A 19,242-nucleotide genomic window follows, 5' to 3' on the forward strand; every position below is an offset into this window, starting at 1 on the left:
TCGTGCGTTTCGATTCATTCAAAGATTTCCTTGTGATACGTCCCCCACAAAGGGACTTTGCATTGTAAATCTCGGTCCCCCTTATGGAGGGTCTGATGCTCCCAATAGGCTGTCTGTGAAGGGATACTTTTTTCTGTCTCTCTTTCTCTTCTAAGATATTTTAACAAATCTCGGAAGAAAGTCTCTGCTGACTTTCAATTGTTTCTTTCACAATTTCTGATGTTTTATCTATATATATATATATATATATATATATATATACGACTAGTGTCTGTCTGTCTGTCTGTCTGTCTGTTCGTGATGCACCAAAGTTCTCGGTGGATCTTTTTCAAATTTGGACACCGTATTCAGCTACACCCCGGACACAACCTCATCGATGAGATATTTCAACACGTGCTCTCAGCGCGCAGCGCTGTGCGCGCTGAACCGATTTTTATTTTGGTTTTTTGTTGTTGTCGGGATCCACTACCAGTAACTCTTCCTTATCTTCTCCAGTGTTTTCAGCCGCGATTATCTCCCTTCCTCCGTGTGGCGTCAATCCATATTCCCGTTACTACGTTACTATTTTTAGAAGGTCACTGCACGTTACTATTTTTAGAAGGTCTCCATTGTTTTGCGCGTTTATCTCCTTTCCTTCGTGCGCCGGCGAACACCCGGCTCCCAGGCGCAGCCTGGTATTCGGCTCTACTTCTTCCCGGCGAAGCCGGTACCCGGCGAAGCGGGTAATCATCTAGTAGAAATATATATTACTAGACGTTTACCCGCTTCGCCGGGTACCGGCTTCGCCGGGAAGAAGTAGAGCCGAATACCAGGCTGTGCCTGGGACCCGGCTTTGCCGGGTGTACGCCGGCTTCGCCGGTTCACGAAGGAAAGGAGATAAACGCGCAAAACACTGGAGACCTTCTAAAAATAGTAACGTGCAGTGACCTTCTAAAAATAGTAACGTAGTAACGGGAATATGAATTGACGCCACACGGAGGAAGGGAGATAATCGCGGCTGAAAACACTGGAGAAGATAAGGAAGAGTTACTGGTAGTGGATCCAGACCAAAAAAAAAACAAAATCGGTTCAGCGCGCTTAGCGCTGCGCGCCGAGAGCACGTGTTGAAATATCTCATCGACCAGGTTGTGTCCAGGGTGTACCTGAATATGATCACCAAATTTGAAACAGATCCATCGAGAACCTTGGCCGCGCATCGCGCACAGACACACACACAGACAGACAGACAGACTGACACACAGACACTAGTCGTATATATATATATAGATGTGTGTGTGTGTGTGTGTGTGTGTGTGTGTGTGTGTGTGTGTGTGTGTGTGTGTGTGTGTGCGTGTGTGTGGTTTTTTATTGCGTGTGTGCACGAGTGTGTGCATGTGTATATACGTGCATGTTTGCGTGCGTCCGCGCGTGTGTGTGTCCGTATTCGTGTGCTTGCGCGAATGTGTTTGTTGTTTTTACAAGTTGAATTGGTTGTTTGGTTGTTTGTTTATACGTCCTCAATGTTTGGTTTGTTTTCCTCAGTTAATGTGTGTGTGTGTTTGTTCGTTTGTCTGGACGTCCTTCCGTGAAATTAGTTTTTTGTTTGTTTGTTTGATTGCTTTTACGATTTGTTTTCTCTTTTTGTTGATGCTATTTTCACCCTCCCATCTCGTGTTTTCAGTAACATCTTTAATGCTACAACATTTCGGCCGTCAACAAACGTACTCTAATCTGCATCACAGAGTTGCTTTTACGCGAAGCGACTTTGTCAAGGTCTTCAAATCTAACAGACACTTTTGTCCAGTGTCTGTTGCAGAGAAAGCCGTCTTTTGTTTGTTTCGCGCGAACAGCTCTCTTGGCTTCTTGTCGATCTCCACATGTCCCTGTATCTTGCTGCAGCGGCCTGTTCACACGATGTTTGATAACCCTGGTCTCCAGCCAAAAGAAAACGATTTAGACCACAGGCGCTTGGAACGTTGAATTATTGCAATGATTATGAAGACAAGAAAAATAATACAAAAACCAAAACCAAAAACTGCCGCATCAACCATCACCACCAAATTCAACTGAATTACGGCTGATCATAATATTTCGTTTAGCCTTCTCAGTGATACTATCCGTGAATAAGAAAATTCTCATTTCATTAAATTGGTAAACAAAAAGATGGTTCGACTGTTTGGATAACAAAAAAAACAGAAACCTTTTTTTCCTGACCAAACAGGAAGGGAGACAAGCGACAAAATGATGACTGACACACGTTCGATGGTTTTGAGTTTCATTTTTATTTTATGTGTTATGTTATGCTCGGCTATGGCAGGTAATATTCGGGGTGAAAATCGCTCGTTCATTTGAATAATTCGTATTCAGGAGACAGGTTTTGCATAGCTCTCTTCTACTGCTCTCATCTCATAGCTCACCCCCCTTTGTTATTAGATCAGTTTTTGTTCTTGTTGAATACTGAAAACGGAAGGACCAAGACTCAAAAGATAAATGTAGTGGTTGTACAGAACAATGAATATAAACGCTGCAAAAACATTATGAGTAAAGTATGTAGACTTGAAATCCTGAAAGTTTCGAAGCAATCCATTCAGTCACTGCTGAAAAACAACGCTTTTTGCCATGGTACCCCTCAAAATTGACACAAAAACCTCGCGTTTTCTGCTGCTCATGCGCTCCACATCTGCATCAGTAGAAATGACATAACACAAGAGATAAACAAGATAGCAATGAAAACTACCTGTTCTGGATAGATCATTGATTTGGCTTCATCCTAGCTCTTATATCAAAGTTGCCAAAATGCGCCTATTCTGAGTTTTGGTAGATCATTTAATTGGTACCTGACGTTTTTGTCAATTCAATTTTGGGGCTACCCTTATTTCGGCGACGGTCACGTGACACCTATAACAGAAATCTTTCATCCGAAAAGTGTGCAAGATAGCCAAGTGGAGGGCCTTTAATGGCATAGCATGTTTAAAGGAGGACCGGCACGGTTGGCCTAGTGGTAAGGCGTCCGCCCCGTGATCGGGAGGTCGTGGGTTCGAACCCCGGCTGGGTCATACCTAAGACTTTAAAATTGGCAATCTAGTGGCTGCTCCGCCTTGCGTCTGGCATTATGGGGTTAGTGCTAGGACTGGTTGCTCCGGTGTCAGAATAATGTGACTGGGTGAGACATGAAGCCTGTGCTGCGACTTCTGTCTTGTGTGTGGCGCACGTTATATGTCAAAGCAGCACCGCCCTGATATGGCCCTTCGTGGTCGGCTGGGCGTTAAGCAAACAAACAAACAAATGTTTAAAGGAAATGACATGGGAATGAATGTTTAAGTTGGGGTACGAAAATGGGTGCATTAAAACATGTTTGGAGAGTTGATATAGGTGTGGAATGGTGCAGTGCATCACGTAGACCTTTCAGGTGTTCACCTCGCTGTCGTTCGGGACAACAATTGTGTAATGGGTCTAACCTTTTGTGGCCTTACAGCTGACCCGATGACTTGTTCTGTGGCTGACTTTGTGGAGGGTCAAGTCGTTCACTCTTTTGTTTGTTTGTTTGTTTTTGTGTTTACTTTTCGTGGAAGTTTTTGCTGTGTGTGTGTGTATGTGTGTGTGTGTGTGTGTGTGTGTGTGTGTGTGTGTGTTTTGGAGGAGGATATTGTCCAGAGTTGGAGGGGGGAGGGAACGTGTTTGTTTTTATAGTGTTGCTGCCTTGTTTTGTTACTTATGTTTTGTTTTAAGCTGTACACAAATTCGCATGGTAACTAACAGAAAGAAATTATTTTGAAGACTCGAGTCGAACGCGGTCAACCAGTACTTTGATTTAAAGGAAAGAAAAATCTATGAGAGAAAAAAGCGATGCTACACTTGAGGTGTGGGATAATCAGAGCGTGATGTCAGCAGATACAGGGTAGATTTGAAGTAGCGCTTGACGCCTAGTTTCCATTACACTGGCGACTCGCTTCTCTCCCCTGACTCGCCAGATGCTCTCCGTCTGCCACTGGGAGGGTGGGTATCAACGGTGCAGAACAAATAGAATGGGAGGGGTGGGAGAGAGAGAGGGTGGGAGAGAGAGAGAGAGAGAGAGAGAGAGAGAGAGAGAGGGAGGAAGGGAGTGAGTGAGTGAGAGAGAAAGAGACTGAGAGAGACAGAAAGAGACACAGAGAGTGAGACACAGAGAGAAAGCGAAGAGGGTTAGAAGTGAGATCAAATTTGTTGTGGGGCTTGGAAGGAGAATTTTTTGTTCACGGCGAGAACGGGAGAGATGTGTGGGGATATCTATCTATATATCTATCTATCTGTCTATCTGTCTGTCTGTCTGTCTGTCTGTCTATTTGTCCGGGCTGTTCTTCGTCTTTCCGAGTTTCAAGTTTGTCTGTGCGTTTCGTTTATATGCTAATTTCTTTGTGCTTTTCTTCTTCTTTCTTTCTTTGTTTCGTTCTTTCGTTCGTTCTTTTTTTCTTTCTGTCTTTCTGTATTACTCTTGACATCGTTTTTCTATATCTCCGTGCCCAGAGAAAAACGCGAAAAAGAGACGGGATAGAGGGTGGTTGAGTGATAGAGGATTTACAGTTGGCATCATGTTTTTGAAACCCGTAATTGCGTAAAGGGATTCAAAGTCACACCTTCCAACAGCTCTACCGGACTATAAATTCAAGCAATTGCCAGACAATGGTCAGCATTTGACAGAGGGGAGCTTGTTTCAAGTTTTCATTCCAAATCCCCATAAAAGACAATCTTTCTCCGCCACACAGTCTCTCTTTTTTCTGGGGCGGTGGTCTCGCTAAACAAATATTTTCTTTTTACTGCTGGCCGTGGTACTCGTACCACGCCTTCTCCTAGCCTCTGCCGACTTTTTCCACTCTCGCTAGGTGTCTAATTGGTTTATGTTAAGGCATCCGTCTTGCTCGAGTTTAAAGGCACAGTAAGTCTCCCGTAAACCATCACAGATACTGTCAGGCTTTTACACACAGAACAAACACCCTTTTATTTAAACACTCACCGCTTGAGAACATCCTAGGTGCCCTCCGTAAAGAGCGAGCAATTTTCAAAGAATTTACTTTTGCGTGGTTTATCTTACCCCTGAGCCATCGTGAACCCGTGTGATCCAGTTTCCCTTTTTCACAATGAAGTCGTCAGTTAGTAATTTAAATGCGACTCGATGTGAGCTTATCTGCAATAGCACGTTATTATGTACATCTGACTATACACGAAACAAACGGCTGTGGTTCACGGGAACTCTAGCGATGGCTTTTGACTGTTGAGAGGAACTGGCGATAGGCATAAACCTGCTACGAGAAACACGACCTTGCGTGACCCTGCTTCCTGGCTTTTCTTTTTTCAAACTTTCAAAACTTCGAATTTTACTGATCTTGTCTTGATGAAAAAAGAATTCTTTTATGATCTAAGAATGTTTGTGTAACAAGCTGTCAATTTATTATTTAGATTTTAAAAGTTAGGTCTAGCGCCAAAACGCACCACGGTCAGATTGTCTCTGAGCAAATCCGCAAAATTGATTCTTTAAAAAATTGCTCGCTCTTTACGTAGGGCACCTAGGATGTTCCCGTTTGGTGAGCGTTCAAATGGAAGGGTGTTTGTAATGTGTGTAAAAGCCTGACAGTATCTGTGATGGTTTACGGGAGGCTTACTGTGCCTTTAAAGATACACTCCTTCCTGTAAAACGTTCGTGTAAACCACCACAGATATGTGATCGTGAAGGCTTAGGCACTGGATAAGAGCATGTTTCCATCTTGACTTGAACTAACAATGTACAGCCTAAATGCTTCTTGTTCAGAGTAGGATTCAGAAAAATACTTTTTTGTGATTTATATTTCTTTATTATTTTTACTGAATTAATTTCGTGACGCCAATTTTCCGAATAATTTACCACAACCAATCTCTCTGCACAGGGAACATTCAGACTGTAGGTTTTGGGCACGTGACCAAGTGGAAGGATACTCTCATTCCATTTTAAAGGCCAATAAGATCGTGTTCACACGAACAGGGAAGATATTCTCAAGAATTGGGATGTTATGTTATCGCACGGATACAGTCAGTTGTATTGAGACATTCCAAAATTGAAAGCTGATACTGCATTGGTATTGCTTGAAGCTGCCTATAGTTGTACGGCAGTTTTAACACAAGTTTTGTCTATTGCGGAACCTACGTTATATACATTAACAAAAATACTTCAATATCAAATTTCATTTTAATGTCAATAAAAACATATCGTTTGTTTGTGGTCTTAGGGTTTGCCTTTTTCTTCTTGTTCAAACGATTACAACACCGACGTAGACCGATATAAGATTAGACCGATCTCCAGGTCAATTTAGCCATTGGCTCGTATCTCAAAACGCTCCTTCTAAAATGTACAATCTTATATTCATTCCTTACATTTGTAAGATCTTATATTTGTACAAATCTTATATTCATTCCTTACTTTTGTCCAGGTGTCAAGTTATTCCGTGCAACCCCACAGAAGCAGACTGCTGTCCAAGAGATCGGATGGACCTGAACCTGACTGCATAAAGTGTCAGCCAGGGACCTTCGCCACCAAGCCCTGCTTCCATGGCGTGGCCACGGTCTGCAAGAGTTGTCTCCAAGGCACATTTACCTCCCTTCCCAACCTGGACAAGAAGTGTCAGCCATGCGTACCGTGTGGGAATGGGATGTTTGAGGTAGGCGGAAGTTGTATTTTCACATAATGCTTCATCTTTGAATATATGTGACAGTGCACAGAAGAACATGGTATATTGGATATTTGATTTGCACGACAAATTAGATATTAACATCTTTATCAAGAGGAAAACATGAGCACCATGCATATTCATTGTGCAGTTCGTGATTTGGATATGATGAGCTTTTAAATGCACAAAGGATCAGTGCCTGTAGGTGGGTTTGTGGAAATGTATTTCAGGAGGTACGGAATATAAAGCTTTTCAGAAAGTGTGTCTTATGACAATGTTCGATTTCCAACACTAGTCACAATGCCTTACATGAATAGTTCCTCTGTTGTTTCAGGTACAAGCGTGCACCAGAACCTCCGATACCGTATGCGATTCCTGTTCCTCCCCGACCGGAAAAGATCACTCAGCTTGCATCGGGGTGGTGGATAGTGACGTAGCAGACATGTACGAAATGATGCAGGGTGACGACCACACCACCCTTTCTGATGAGGTCGACGTGAAACCAACCTCCGGTGACGTCAAGCCGCCTAGTGACGTCAAACCTTCGCCCAATGACGTCAACCAGGGTGGAAGCGAAGTGGACACGAACGGGGAAGAGATCCATGAAGAAGTAGTCACCGATGACGTCAAACTAGAAGCTACGTCATCCGATGACGTCGACGCACTTCTGGAGACGATCACTCCGGTAGAAGGAGGGGAAGGAAGTGGTGACGTACAGGGCGACAGTTTTGACATTGTGGGAGAGACGCCGCTAACAGAGGGTGAAGAGAAAGATATCCCTGTAGCACAGACACCCACACCGGCTGGCCAGGCGGAGAAGCAGACCAATCCAGACACCAACTACATCTTTGGCGAGGAAACTGGCTCAGACCAAGTGGATGATCCCCACGATGATGAAGACAACGATGTTACTCCCACACCAGAAGCCGAGGGCGATACAGACGAAGGTGACGATCTTAATGCTGCTGTCGTTCCGGTAGATGACAGTGACGATGATAAAGAAGAGAAAGAGGCCACTCCAATGCCTGAAACTGCGGACAGCAAAGACGGAGATGCTGAAGCTGAAGACACTGACGAAGATAAAGAAGATGAGAAAGATGATACTACTCCAACACCGGAGACTGACACAATAACCGAAGCTGGAGAGAATTTTGTCGTAGTCGATGCCGAAGCAGACGAAAAAAGTGAGGAAGAGGACGATGAAACACCAGAGGATGAAGTCGACGACGTCGATGTCGTTGATGTAGAGGAGACTGCAGAAACGCCTCTGCCAGCAGTCGTAACACAAGCACAAGCAGAGCCAGACCAAAACGAAACATCGACCACACCTGAACCAGCAGATGAGGACAAAAAAGGTGACGATGAAGATGATGATGATGATGATGGTGATAAAACTCCAACTCCCGAACCTACTGTCCCTATGTCTTTACAGGAAGGTGGTGTTGATGAAGACGACGGTGACGATGAAAACAAAACTTCCTCAGCGATTAGCCCTGACCGTACAGTCCCAGTCATAGTTCCGGAAGAAGATGCTACTCCAGCAGCAGCTGCTGAAACTATGACCTCAGAAATCGTTGCCTTTGGGTCCATTCCTGGTGCGGTTTTACAGAGCGTGTCTGTTGAACAAAACACGACGGATGTTGAAGAAGCTGAGAATGATGAGGATGATAAGCATGGAGATGTAGACGACTCTGACGACTCTGACGACGACGACAACGTTGACACATCCCCAGTACTGGAAGTACAAGATGTGGACGATGACAAAAATGAAACTGCTTCTGCCCTTGAAGTTGGGGAGACACAAGTCAACGAAACCGTCGTCGATGATGATGATGAAAAAGACAAAACGGAGGTCCTTACCGATCATGAACTGGGAGAAGACGATGACGATGACGATGAAACAACAGGAGGTACAACGCCAGTTGCTGACACAGATGACGATGACACTTCAAATGCAACTATTCACACACCTGAAGCAACCAGCAATGAAACAGACGACACACATGTACCAATTGTTATTCCACCTTCACACGACGACGAAGACGACGATCATGACGATGATAAAAATACAACCGTCCTGCCCACAGAAACGTCCAGCAACGAAACAGACGACGACACACATGTACCCATTGTTCTTCCACCTTCTCACGACGACGAAGACGAAGACGACGATCATGACGATGATAAAAATACAACCGTCCTGCCCACAGAAATGTCTAGCAATGAAACTGACGACGACACACATGTACCTATTGTTCTTCCTCCTTCACACGACGACGAAGACGACGATCATGCCGATGATAAAAATACGACCGTCCGGCCCACAGAAACGTCCAGCAACGAAACAGACGACGACACACATGTACCCATTGTTCTTCCACCTTCTCACGACGACGAAGACGAAGACGACGATCATGACGATGATAAAAATACAACCGTCCTGCCCACAGAAACGTCCAGCAACGAAACAGACGACGATACCCGCGTACCCGTCGTGCTGCCACCTTTAGACGACGACAAAAACGACGATCTTGACAGTAACAAAAATACAACCGTCCTGTCCACAGAAACGTCAAGTAACCAAACAGACGACGATACCCTTGTACCTATCGTGCTGCCACCTTCGGACGATGATGATGTTAAAGAAGATGAAGAGAAACCAACTACAAGTTCGTCGCCAGAGGCAGCAAAGAATGACACAGAGTCTGATGTTGTCATACCAGTTGGCTCTGTACCAGACGAAGACAAGGATGATGACGATACTGCTCAAACATCCACACCCTTTCCACCACCAACATCGCCAGAACCAGCGACAACCGATGACGACGATGATAGCATTGACATCGTGGTACCACTTGGCGAATCGTCCCAAACGCCTTCCACAACGCAGAGAATCCCAACATTGGAAGAGGTCGAATCAACACTAGCACCTGAGGAGCAGGTCGTGGACATTGGATCTGGCGAAGTCCCTGGCATCGTCGTGGGCGGGGACAAGGGGGAGGAGCCTGAGTACAACGTGACAGGAGGGGCGGGGCCAGAAGAGAAAGAGGGCGGAGTTGACGTGGTGATTGGCGTGGGGGTGGTGGAAACAACTAGGAAAACCCCTGGTCATCCCGGAGGTAAGTGTGTTTCTGTTGACGCTTGAAGACACCTCCCTTACCATGTAAACAATCATGTATAATTACCGCAGATTTGTGAAGGATCTTTCCACTTGTTCTCTGCATAACAGAAATCGTCAGCCTGGTAGCTTTCCTTCTCTTTCAGAATTAATTTTGCAAGTGACATCTATCAGGAAAGATAATTCATACTCTGCACAGGAAGCCGCTGCCAGGTTTATTAGTCCATGTGAATGCATTAAACAAATGGGCTAATCTCAGATGGTGTTCATAACAGAGGTCCAGAATGATGGGTGCTGTAGTTTCAGTGTTGACATTTGCATGTTTTATTTCTTCTAATGATCAAATATAGCATTTAAAGATTTCTGTATTTTTTTTTCAAGATGGCACAAGACACGGGGAAGGGCAGATGGTTCTGATCGGAGAGAAAGACAACGAGGACGCGGAGGTCGAAGAGACGAATGAAACACATGAACATTTAGAAATTGAATCATCTCACCAAGGGGTAGGTCTCTGTCTCTGTCTCTGTCCCCTCTCTTCTCTCCCTCTCTTCTTTTTCTATCTTCCTCTGTCTCTGTCTCTCTCCCCTCTCTTCTCTCCCTCTCTTCTTTTTCTATCTTCCTCTCTCTCTCTCTCTCTCTCTCTCCTCTCTCTCGTCCTCTCTCCTTTCTCTTTCTCTCTCTCTCTCTCTCTGATCTTCCTCTCTCTCTCTCTTCCTCTCTCTCTTTTCTCTCTCTCTCTCTCTCTCTCTCTCTCTCTCTCTTTCTAAATCGGTGCAAACATGTTTTCTCATTATATGCTCCTTCTTTGTCTTACACGTGTGTGGGTGTCCACAGTTGATTCATTGTATTGTTCTCTTCACATCTCACACAGTTTTACTCAATATTCGGGGAAAACGCATCTGACCATTACGTTTGAGTTTGCAGTTCCTGCGGGAACGCAGTGAACGATTTTATCGGTGGAAATGTTGCAAGAAGCTAAGCTTCACCTTAATGTTGGGAATAAAAAGGGGGTTGAGGAGGGGGGTTTGGTGGGGGCTGGAGCAGACTCATGTGAGTGAAGGAGGGTATTGCAGATTAAAGATACATTCCTTCCCGTGTCATACACCACTGATCTGTCCAGGATTGTACAGGCAATCAAAGCAATTTTTTCCATTTGAAAACTGACCACAAATCAGCAGCCTGGATGTGTCCGGTGCAGTGTATATGTTTTGCTGATTATTTTTGCATATTGACATTGGTGTCAAACTGTAAAATGAATTCAGCAACACTTGTCCACTCTGCATCGACAGTGACAATGCTGTGGAATTTGTGTATACATGTGTTCAGGTGGAAAGATTCTCTTATGTACCCAATGTAAAATTCTGAACAGACGTTGAAAAGGTACCATATTTTTGGCGAGGTTTCGAATAGGTATCGACTAGAAGTTAATTCAGATAATTTATTCAAGACCAATTTGATACCTATTCGCCCCCTATACGGTACTTTCTTTAGCACGCGGGGGTTAGCTTTCAGGAGGAGGAAGGTAACTTTTAACTTCCAACAGCACATGTCACCATCATGATGCTTTAACTGTAATCCATGTGTTCATTAACCAGGACACCGAAGAAGACATGGACAGCAAAAAGAGAACAGCACTGATTGTGGGCGTGGCTGTAGGGGGCGTGGCCTTGTTCGCCATTGGTTTCTTCACGACGCGACACTGCAAGAATCGTAGAAAGTTCAAGGTCATGAAAGTAAGTACCTTTCTTGTTATGAATGTATGTGGAACAAGAAAAAAAGAAGCTTTTGTGTCAATTTCATTTGATTGTGATTTTGTGTAAGTCTTTGTTATGGTGAAGCATCCTGTCTTTTCTGTGTTCGTGTTTTTTTGTTTTTTTATTTTTATTTTTGTTTATGTATGAGGTTTTTTCTTCCTTTTTCTCCTTCTTATTTCTGTTTCCTTTCTGTATTTCTGGCTTATACTTTTGTATTGGGTAGGGAAGAGAAGGGATGGGCGAATGGGTGTGTGTGTGTGAATCGATAATATTGATATCTACGACGGACAAAAAGCGGAGATGCAAGATGTGAAATGACGGATCTTAATCGGGTGTGCATGGTCGCATTGTTCGATTCATTTGACATTTTTCCGCAGAAAACATGTTGATTCACTCTGGCATGCTTACTACCAGACATAAGGTTGTTAGAGTTGGGCGGGTGTGGGGTGGGGAAGGGGGGGGGGGGGGGGTGTTTTAGGTTATATAACGTCGTATATCAGCATTTGCTTTATCTGGGGAGTAAGCAAACCAACTTTTCATAACATAATAAACTCAATGACTTCACTGAAATTGCATAATAGTACGTAAAACGAAACTGTCGTGTGAGACATAAGAAGCTGTTTGCTGTTTTGACTTGTTGTGCTGAATGCCTTGATGTGCACGTGCATGTGTCGTTGTCAGAAAGTTGAACATGGTAACGGACCAATGGACGGCAAGGACGAGGTGGCCATAGAGTTCCGTCCCTTGCATGGGGGCAGCGGCATTTATGATGAGGTAACTAACACATGATTGCCGTTAACGTAAATGTTGGTAATTGTTGTTGTTGTTTTGGTGGGCTGTGTACTGTTCTTATTAATGCTACTGTTCTTTGTTTCGTTTTGTTGTTGTGTTTTTGAGTCACTTGAGAAAAAGTGACTCTATGTAATCGGTCAGTGTTAGTCTGTCCGGCCGGCCGTCCGGCCGTCCGGCCGGCCGGCCGTCCGTAGACACCACCTTAACGTTGGACTTTTCTCGGAAACTATCAAAGCGATCCGGCTCATATTTTGTTTAGTCGTGACCTCCAATGACCTCTACACTTTAACGATGGTTTCGTTGACCTTTGACCTTTTTCAAGGTCACAGGTCAGCGTCAAAGGAAAAATTAGACATTTTATATCTTTGACAAAGTTCATCGGATGTGATTGAAACTTTGTAGGATTATTCTTTACATCAAAGTATTTACATCTGTAGCCTTTTACGAACGTTATCAGAAAAACAAGGGAGATAACTAGCCTTTTCTGTTCGGCAACACACAACTTAACGTTGGGCTTTTCTCGGAAACTATAAAAGTGACCGGGCTCAAATTTTATGTGAACGTGACTCCCAGTGACCTCTACACTTTGACGTCTGCTTTGGTGACCTTTGACCTTTTTCAAGGTCACAGGTATGTCTTGAAGGAAAAAAATTGAAATATCATATCTCTGAAACTATTCATCGGATTTGATTCAAACTTTATAGGATTATTCTTTACATCAAATTATTTACATCTGTATTGTGTTGTGAATAGCAATTTCTTCCTGTCCATCTGATGCCTCATATAATATTCAGAACTGCGAAAGTGACTCGATCGAGCGTTTGCTCTTCTTGTTTGTTTTGTTTTGATTGGCTCGTCTGTTGCATCAAGTTATTTTTTTTTATTTTACTTTTTATTCTTTTGATAACCAAGTGTCTGATGTTTGTGAATAACTTCAACTTTGTGATTAATGCAAATTTTATGATAAGACAAAACGACTCCGGAAATAGTTTTCTGCCTTACAGAGTTTGTTAAGTTTGTCATACAGACATTTTTAGATGACTCATCTTGGGCACGTAATTGCTCATTTGTCAAAGAAGATGCCATTATCAGAATAAGTCCACTGGAACTGCAATATCATGTTTATAGAGTTTTGAAGTGGTTCCTCAGTGAGGTATAACTTGCACGAAACTAGATTTTGTGCATGTATTTGGATAACACACAATGTTTGTATATACCAGCGAACATTTAAGACTCAAGACTTAAGATTTTACCGTCTTTATAAAAACAAGTACAATTTTAATTGCATCGATCTTTTTTTATGTCTGCATCATGCATTTAGATTTAAAAAAAACACCAGGTCCTGTTTGTGACCAGAAGGTTCGTGCTTTTGAGAGAATAAGATAAGCTTGCCATGACAAGCTTGAAGCTAGCTGAAGTATACATTTTTACAACATGTTTTTCTGTGGTCAGGTGGATGAGGTTGGTAATGTATCCAGCAACAACGGTAGCTACAGGAAGGTGAAGGAGGGAGGATACACCCCTGTAGCCAGCAGCCCCGCCACTTTCAACACCTTCACCGCCCCTAGCGGCGACACGTACGCTGTGGTCAACAAGAAACGCAAGCCTCCCCCGAAAGAAGACGTCCACGGTGAGTGCTTGCATGGGCCTTACTGTGGTCATTTCTTGACACTTTGTGACGTGTGTTGTCTTGTTATAATTATCCTTTTCTACACACAAAAATAACTGTTTATTACAAATGTTTACAGGGATACGTTTTGTGTGTGTGAGTGTGAGTTCTGACTTTGTTACAATTACGGCCTTACTGTGGTCATTTCTTCGCGCTTCGTAACGCGTGTTGTCTTACTCTCTCCTGTCCTGATTTTGTTGAAATTGTCAATTCCAGGTGTTTACAGGGATCATGTGTGTGTGTGTTTGTGAGTTCTGACTTCGTCACAATTGCACCTTACTGTGGTAATTTCTGTCACGCTTTGTAAGGTGCGTTGTCTTATTCTCTCCTGTTCTGATTGTTTTTTAATTGTAAATTCCAGGTGTTGACAGGGATACGTTTTGTGTGTGTGTTTGTTCTGTCTTCGTTATAATGTGCACACCATTTTGATCGTGCAACATAATGTTGAACGTGTTTGCCTCTGACGTACACTTCAAACAACCCATGAGCTAAAATTAGCATCTTAACTTGAATCAGCTGCTGAGGAGGTAATCTCAGTTATTTGAACCAGACACCACCCCCACCCCCCCCCTCCAAATTTTCGACAAATATTTCAGTTAAATATGTATATAGGATTCTCCTCCTCTTTTTTCGTCATTGTCGTCGTCGCTGTTGTCCTTGCTGTTGTTCTCTCTCACTCGGAAGACTTTCACAAAATTACTTTTTCAATCTCCAACTTCTTTTTAAAGATGTCAATCCAAAAGTAATGCATCCAAGCGGGTTTGGTTGTTTCAGACCCCCACGTGAACGGTATCGACAAGATTCGCTACATGGACGAGACAACAGACGACGAAGGGGGCGAACCGACCGTGCACGACAGACTTCTCCCTCCTACCCGACCCCACGCGGCGCTACCGGAAGTCGAAGAAGAAGAGAGCAAAATCCGGCCACCGGAACCGGAAAAGCAGGCATCTACTTCCGGTGACAGCCAGACGTCCTTGTCGACTGACGTCATCGAGAATCTTGAGAAAAAGATGGCGAACGGAGGAAGCAATGAGGTTCTTGGGAGCGAGACGTCTGATGATGTCCCTCCCAAAGAGGCCATGACAGGTTCACAAGAAAATATTGTCTGTAGAGAAAATGGTCTCGCAAAAAGTTAAGTCATGCCACAGTATAGATGTATTCCATTCATACTGTTACATCCTAAACAGGAATGCGTGGTTCGAGGAGAACAAATGATACCAGGGGAAAAAGAGAGGCTTAAAAGTCACAAGATTGACAACGGAAAATGAAAACTCCCCAACAGGAAAAGTCTGTTTTAAAGATGAAAAGATAACAGCACCAAAGGATTTTATTTTTCACAAACATAGAACTTTTCTGAACGTTTTTGATTTTTTTCTTTAAAAAAAAAGGCTTTAAAAAAAATATCACCTGTACGTTTTTACTCGAGCATTCTATGCCATAAAAGACACTTGCCTTTGCTACTTGGCATGCTTTTTAGTTTGAAGATTCGTTTATAAGGGTCACGTGGACGTACCAATACCGACATATTAAAGTTACTTTAAATAATTTGTCTGAGTACCTTAAAAGTTCGTTCTCTGAAGTTACGCAATTTTCCAAAAAAGATTTGCCCTTGCTTATTTTTTTGATCTGTTGATTTTGCCCTTTTGTGTATTTATATTTGTGTTGTTTTGTTCTTACCACTATCATTGTTCATTGAATCAAACTAACACTGCAGCTGTGAAATCATGTTGGAACATTCTGCGTAACTTCTATAACTTGTTGAAGAATGCAATTTATCAAGAGATGGGATCTGAGATGAGTGCAAGAGACATGCTGAATGTATTCATTTGAACATTAACTTGATGAGACGAGAGAACCATTTTCACCAAATGCGCATGACACAAAAGAAACCGGAGTATATGCAGGGTAGACCTAACAGTTTTGTGTTGACAGTTTACAATGTAAGTTCAGGTGGTTGTTTATCGTATTAAGATCCCTTCCTTCCCGTGCAAACCATCCAGTAAATCAGCATAGATCCACTCAGGATTTCACGTGGGATATAAGAATATCCTTCCATTTGCAAGCAAACACACAAACACGCAAAATACAAACAAACAAACAATACAATGAACTACAGCCTTTCTCTTTTCCATGCAGAGCTTGAATATTTTCAAAAACTGAACATTTACACCTGACATCCGTGTCAACCTTCGAATTTCAATCAACACAGAACAACACAAATCAAAAATTCCCACTCTTCATTGGAAGCAGGAGGATTGTTGATGTCAATATGTGCCCAAGTGGGAGGGTATGCTTGTCCCATGTAAAATTTTGGGCAGAGATGAGTAAGTTTTGGCTTGCTTAAATAGTTTATACGGGAAAGGGGGTATGCCCATGTTCATGTGTGAACGAGTATTACACCATCCAAAAATCCCCGAGAAGTTGTGGATCATCACGACCTGCTTCAGTTTACACAGCATTTGGATGATGTGACTGTGTAGCTGTCAAAAGGCATAATTCCTTTTTGGCGAAGATATGGGGGTAGGGGCCTTTTTAAATAGTGTACATGCATTGTTGCAGTTTATGTGGCTGCTCGCATTATTATTCATAATATATTCATTTATGCAAATTTATGAAAGTTATGCAAATTCGTGAAATGTATGCAAATTTATGTATTTTTATGTTATTTTATCTTGTGCAAAATCACAGTATGTGTGAATTAAGTTAGCGGACGAGTGTGTTTGAAGTTGCACATTTAATTGTCTCAGTGTTTATCTGTGAAATTACTAGTGATGGTCATCGCTGCAACGATCGATGCGCATTGTAAACAATTGTTTGTTTTGGGTTTGTACAAACATTTTCACGTCGGATAGGGTGAGGCGAATTCGGAATATATTTAAATTGGATCAGCTTACATGCATAATCAATCACAGTAGAGGTCAAGGGGTCGAATTCGAAACTATGCGGGTCGATCCACCGTGTATCAAATTAGACTCATCCAGCTACGTTAAATATAAAATAAGGTTGAATCGTCATGATAAACATTCTCTTTTTCCATTAACAAAAACAAAACATTTTTGAGATACAAAACATTTTCACCAACTATGTTTATTTTAGTGTCATTCGCTACATATTGTGTTTTTAATACTGTGTTGTTGTTATTTACATTGAAATATGTATTGCAAGTTGTGTTATTTCGGATTCATTTTGTTTGATGGACGCTATCTGTCTATTTACGTTGAGAGTTCGGCTTTGCAGTCCCCGTGAAATGATATGTAGCTGTTTTGGTAATTCTAATCTGCGGAAAGGAATTGCGCAATTAAGCTGTACATTCTTGTTTGGTTCGTTATTGCTTGCTCAAGTTGACCCTCCTGCTCCTATTAAGACTTTCTTTTGAGACTTCGCTTTAAAACAAAAATTAAGACCCTGCTTTCTTGGAGTTCAGGCATGACCTATCAGCTGTAAATGTACTGTTATTTTAAGACTCTGTCCTTAAAGACCTGATTTTGTGAGGTACAAGTACTGAAATAGGAAATGACAGTTTTTCCACAATCTTTTCAACCCCCTGCCCCCCCCCCCCCCCTACCAGCCCCCCCCCCTCCCCAAACACCCTGCTCCCACCAACAGGCCCAACACCCTACTCCCGCCCCTCGAACCTTACATCTTGCAAATGTTTGTTTTTCTTCCACGCCTTTGTTGTTGTTTACTTCAATTAGAAAAAATGTTGTTGTGTGTTTGTTAGCTTGGTTTTTTAATGTTCATTTGTTTCATGATGTTCAGTATACATACCTTGATTTGCTAGAAAAACGAGTTTTGGTGGAATATTAGACGGATTCTCATAACTATCTTGCTTCCCCGGAGTTTACTTTGCTATCTATTGTCTTGGTTTTAGAAGCTAGTTTGCAAAATGTAATATTTCATTGTAAATACTGCTTATGTGTGTTTGAGTGCGCGCGCGAGTGTGTATGTATGCGTGTGTGTGTGTGTGTGCGCGTGTCATTGGATGCATTAGTTTTGGTGCATGCGTGCGTGTGGGTGTTTGGTTGTGAGCGTGTATGTGGAGAGACTCGGAGAGCGCGAGAGAGAGAGAGAGAGAGAGAGAGAGAGAGAGAGAGAGAGAGAGAGAGAGAGAGAGAGAGAGAGAGAGAGAGAGAGAGAGAGAGAGAGGTATTAATCAAAGACAGCAGTGCTCAGCGTAGGTTGAGCGCAGTGAATGAATTTGCATTATGAAGCTTCGTTGCCTACGGTTGCTCAGTAATGACTTGACATAAACACTAGCCACAAAGAGCTTTAACATTAATTGGTTTTATCGTGAAAATATGGACCTGCCTTGAATATGGGTTAAAGATACCCTCTTTCCGTCGGTCTAGACCATCTTTTTCATAATTTCATCAACAGGATTTTACATAGGACAAGAGCATCCTACAGGCCGACTGCTTTCTGTTCAGAGCGGGGTTTCTTTGTTGAAACGGACACGTGCAAAGTTTCTCTCGCAAAAAAAGCACACGCACACAAACAGACATGGCAGGCTGCACTCTTGACATATAATTATGCACAAGTGGAAGGATGCTCTTGTTCCATGTGAAAGCCTTGAGGACATCGTAGTGCAAGAAAGATTAGTTACTAGAACGTGCAGTTTTTGACTAAACGAAACAATCTAACGTTCCAATGAGTAACCTTTCCCGTTTGTGTGTGGTTTATTTTGGATTTTGGAACGTTAGAGACGGGCGCAGTGGCGGGGTGGTAAGACGTCGGCCTCCTAATCGGAAGGTCGTGAGTTTAAATCCCAGTCGCTGCCGCATGGTGGGTTAAGAGCGGAGATTTTTCCGATCTCCCAGGTCAACTTATGTGCAGACCTGCTAGTGACTTAACCCCCTTCGTGTGTACACGCAAGCACAAGACCAAGTGCGCACGGAAAAGATCCTGTAATCCATGTCAGAGTTCGGTGGGTTATGAAAACATGAAAATACCCAGCATGCCTACCCAACGAAAGTGGAGTGAAGCTGACTATACTCTCAGAGTATAGTGTGGGGAACCCAAATGAGCAAACGAGCTCACACGTAACCAGAAAAAAATCTGGAACACTGAAGAAGAAGAAGGAACGTTAGAAGTCTTCTCTGTTTTTAGATTTGTGATGCATTGCATAAGGGTGAAGCCAGGAAGGAAGGTATCTTTAAATTACCATAGAATGACATCACTGCGGATTATTTATGATTGATGTTGTTGGTACTGGACACAGTACAATATTGTACATATTTATTTACTGCTGTGTTG

General features: G+C 42.8%; 2 protein-coding genes across 3 annotated transcripts in view; both read left to right on the forward strand.

The window, feature by feature from the left end:
• LOC138971968 (dentin sialophosphoprotein-like) overlaps positions 1 to 17,529 on the forward strand; it is a 17,667-nt gene extending 138 nt beyond the window's left edge. Inside the window, exons 2-8 of the mRNA XM_070344813.1 lie at positions 6,417 to 6,644; positions 6,988 to 9,772; positions 10,153 to 10,274; positions 11,367 to 11,504; positions 12,207 to 12,299; positions 13,770 to 13,947; positions 14,761 to 17,529. Of these exons, the coding sequence (XP_070200914.1) occupies positions 6,417 to 6,644; positions 6,988 to 9,772; positions 10,153 to 10,274; positions 11,367 to 11,504; positions 12,207 to 12,299; positions 13,770 to 13,947; positions 14,761 to 15,125 (3,909 nt within the window). The 3' untranslated portion in view covers positions 15,126 to 17,529. The remainder of the gene's footprint in view (positions 1 to 6,416; positions 6,645 to 6,987; positions 9,773 to 10,152; positions 10,275 to 11,366; positions 11,505 to 12,206; positions 12,300 to 13,769; positions 13,948 to 14,760) is intronic.
• LOC138971029 (uncharacterized) overlaps positions 1 to 19,242 on the forward strand; it is a 417,720-nt gene that overhangs the window by 194,988 nt on the left and 203,490 nt on the right. The window lies entirely within an intron of this gene.

Source organism: Littorina saxatilis, linkage group LG7 (genome assembly GCF_037325665.1).
Source record: "Littorina saxatilis isolate snail1 linkage group LG7, US_GU_Lsax_2.0, whole genome shotgun sequence".
In the NCBI taxonomy this organism is placed as follows: domain Eukaryota; kingdom Metazoa; phylum Mollusca; class Gastropoda; order Littorinimorpha; family Littorinidae; genus Littorina; species Littorina saxatilis.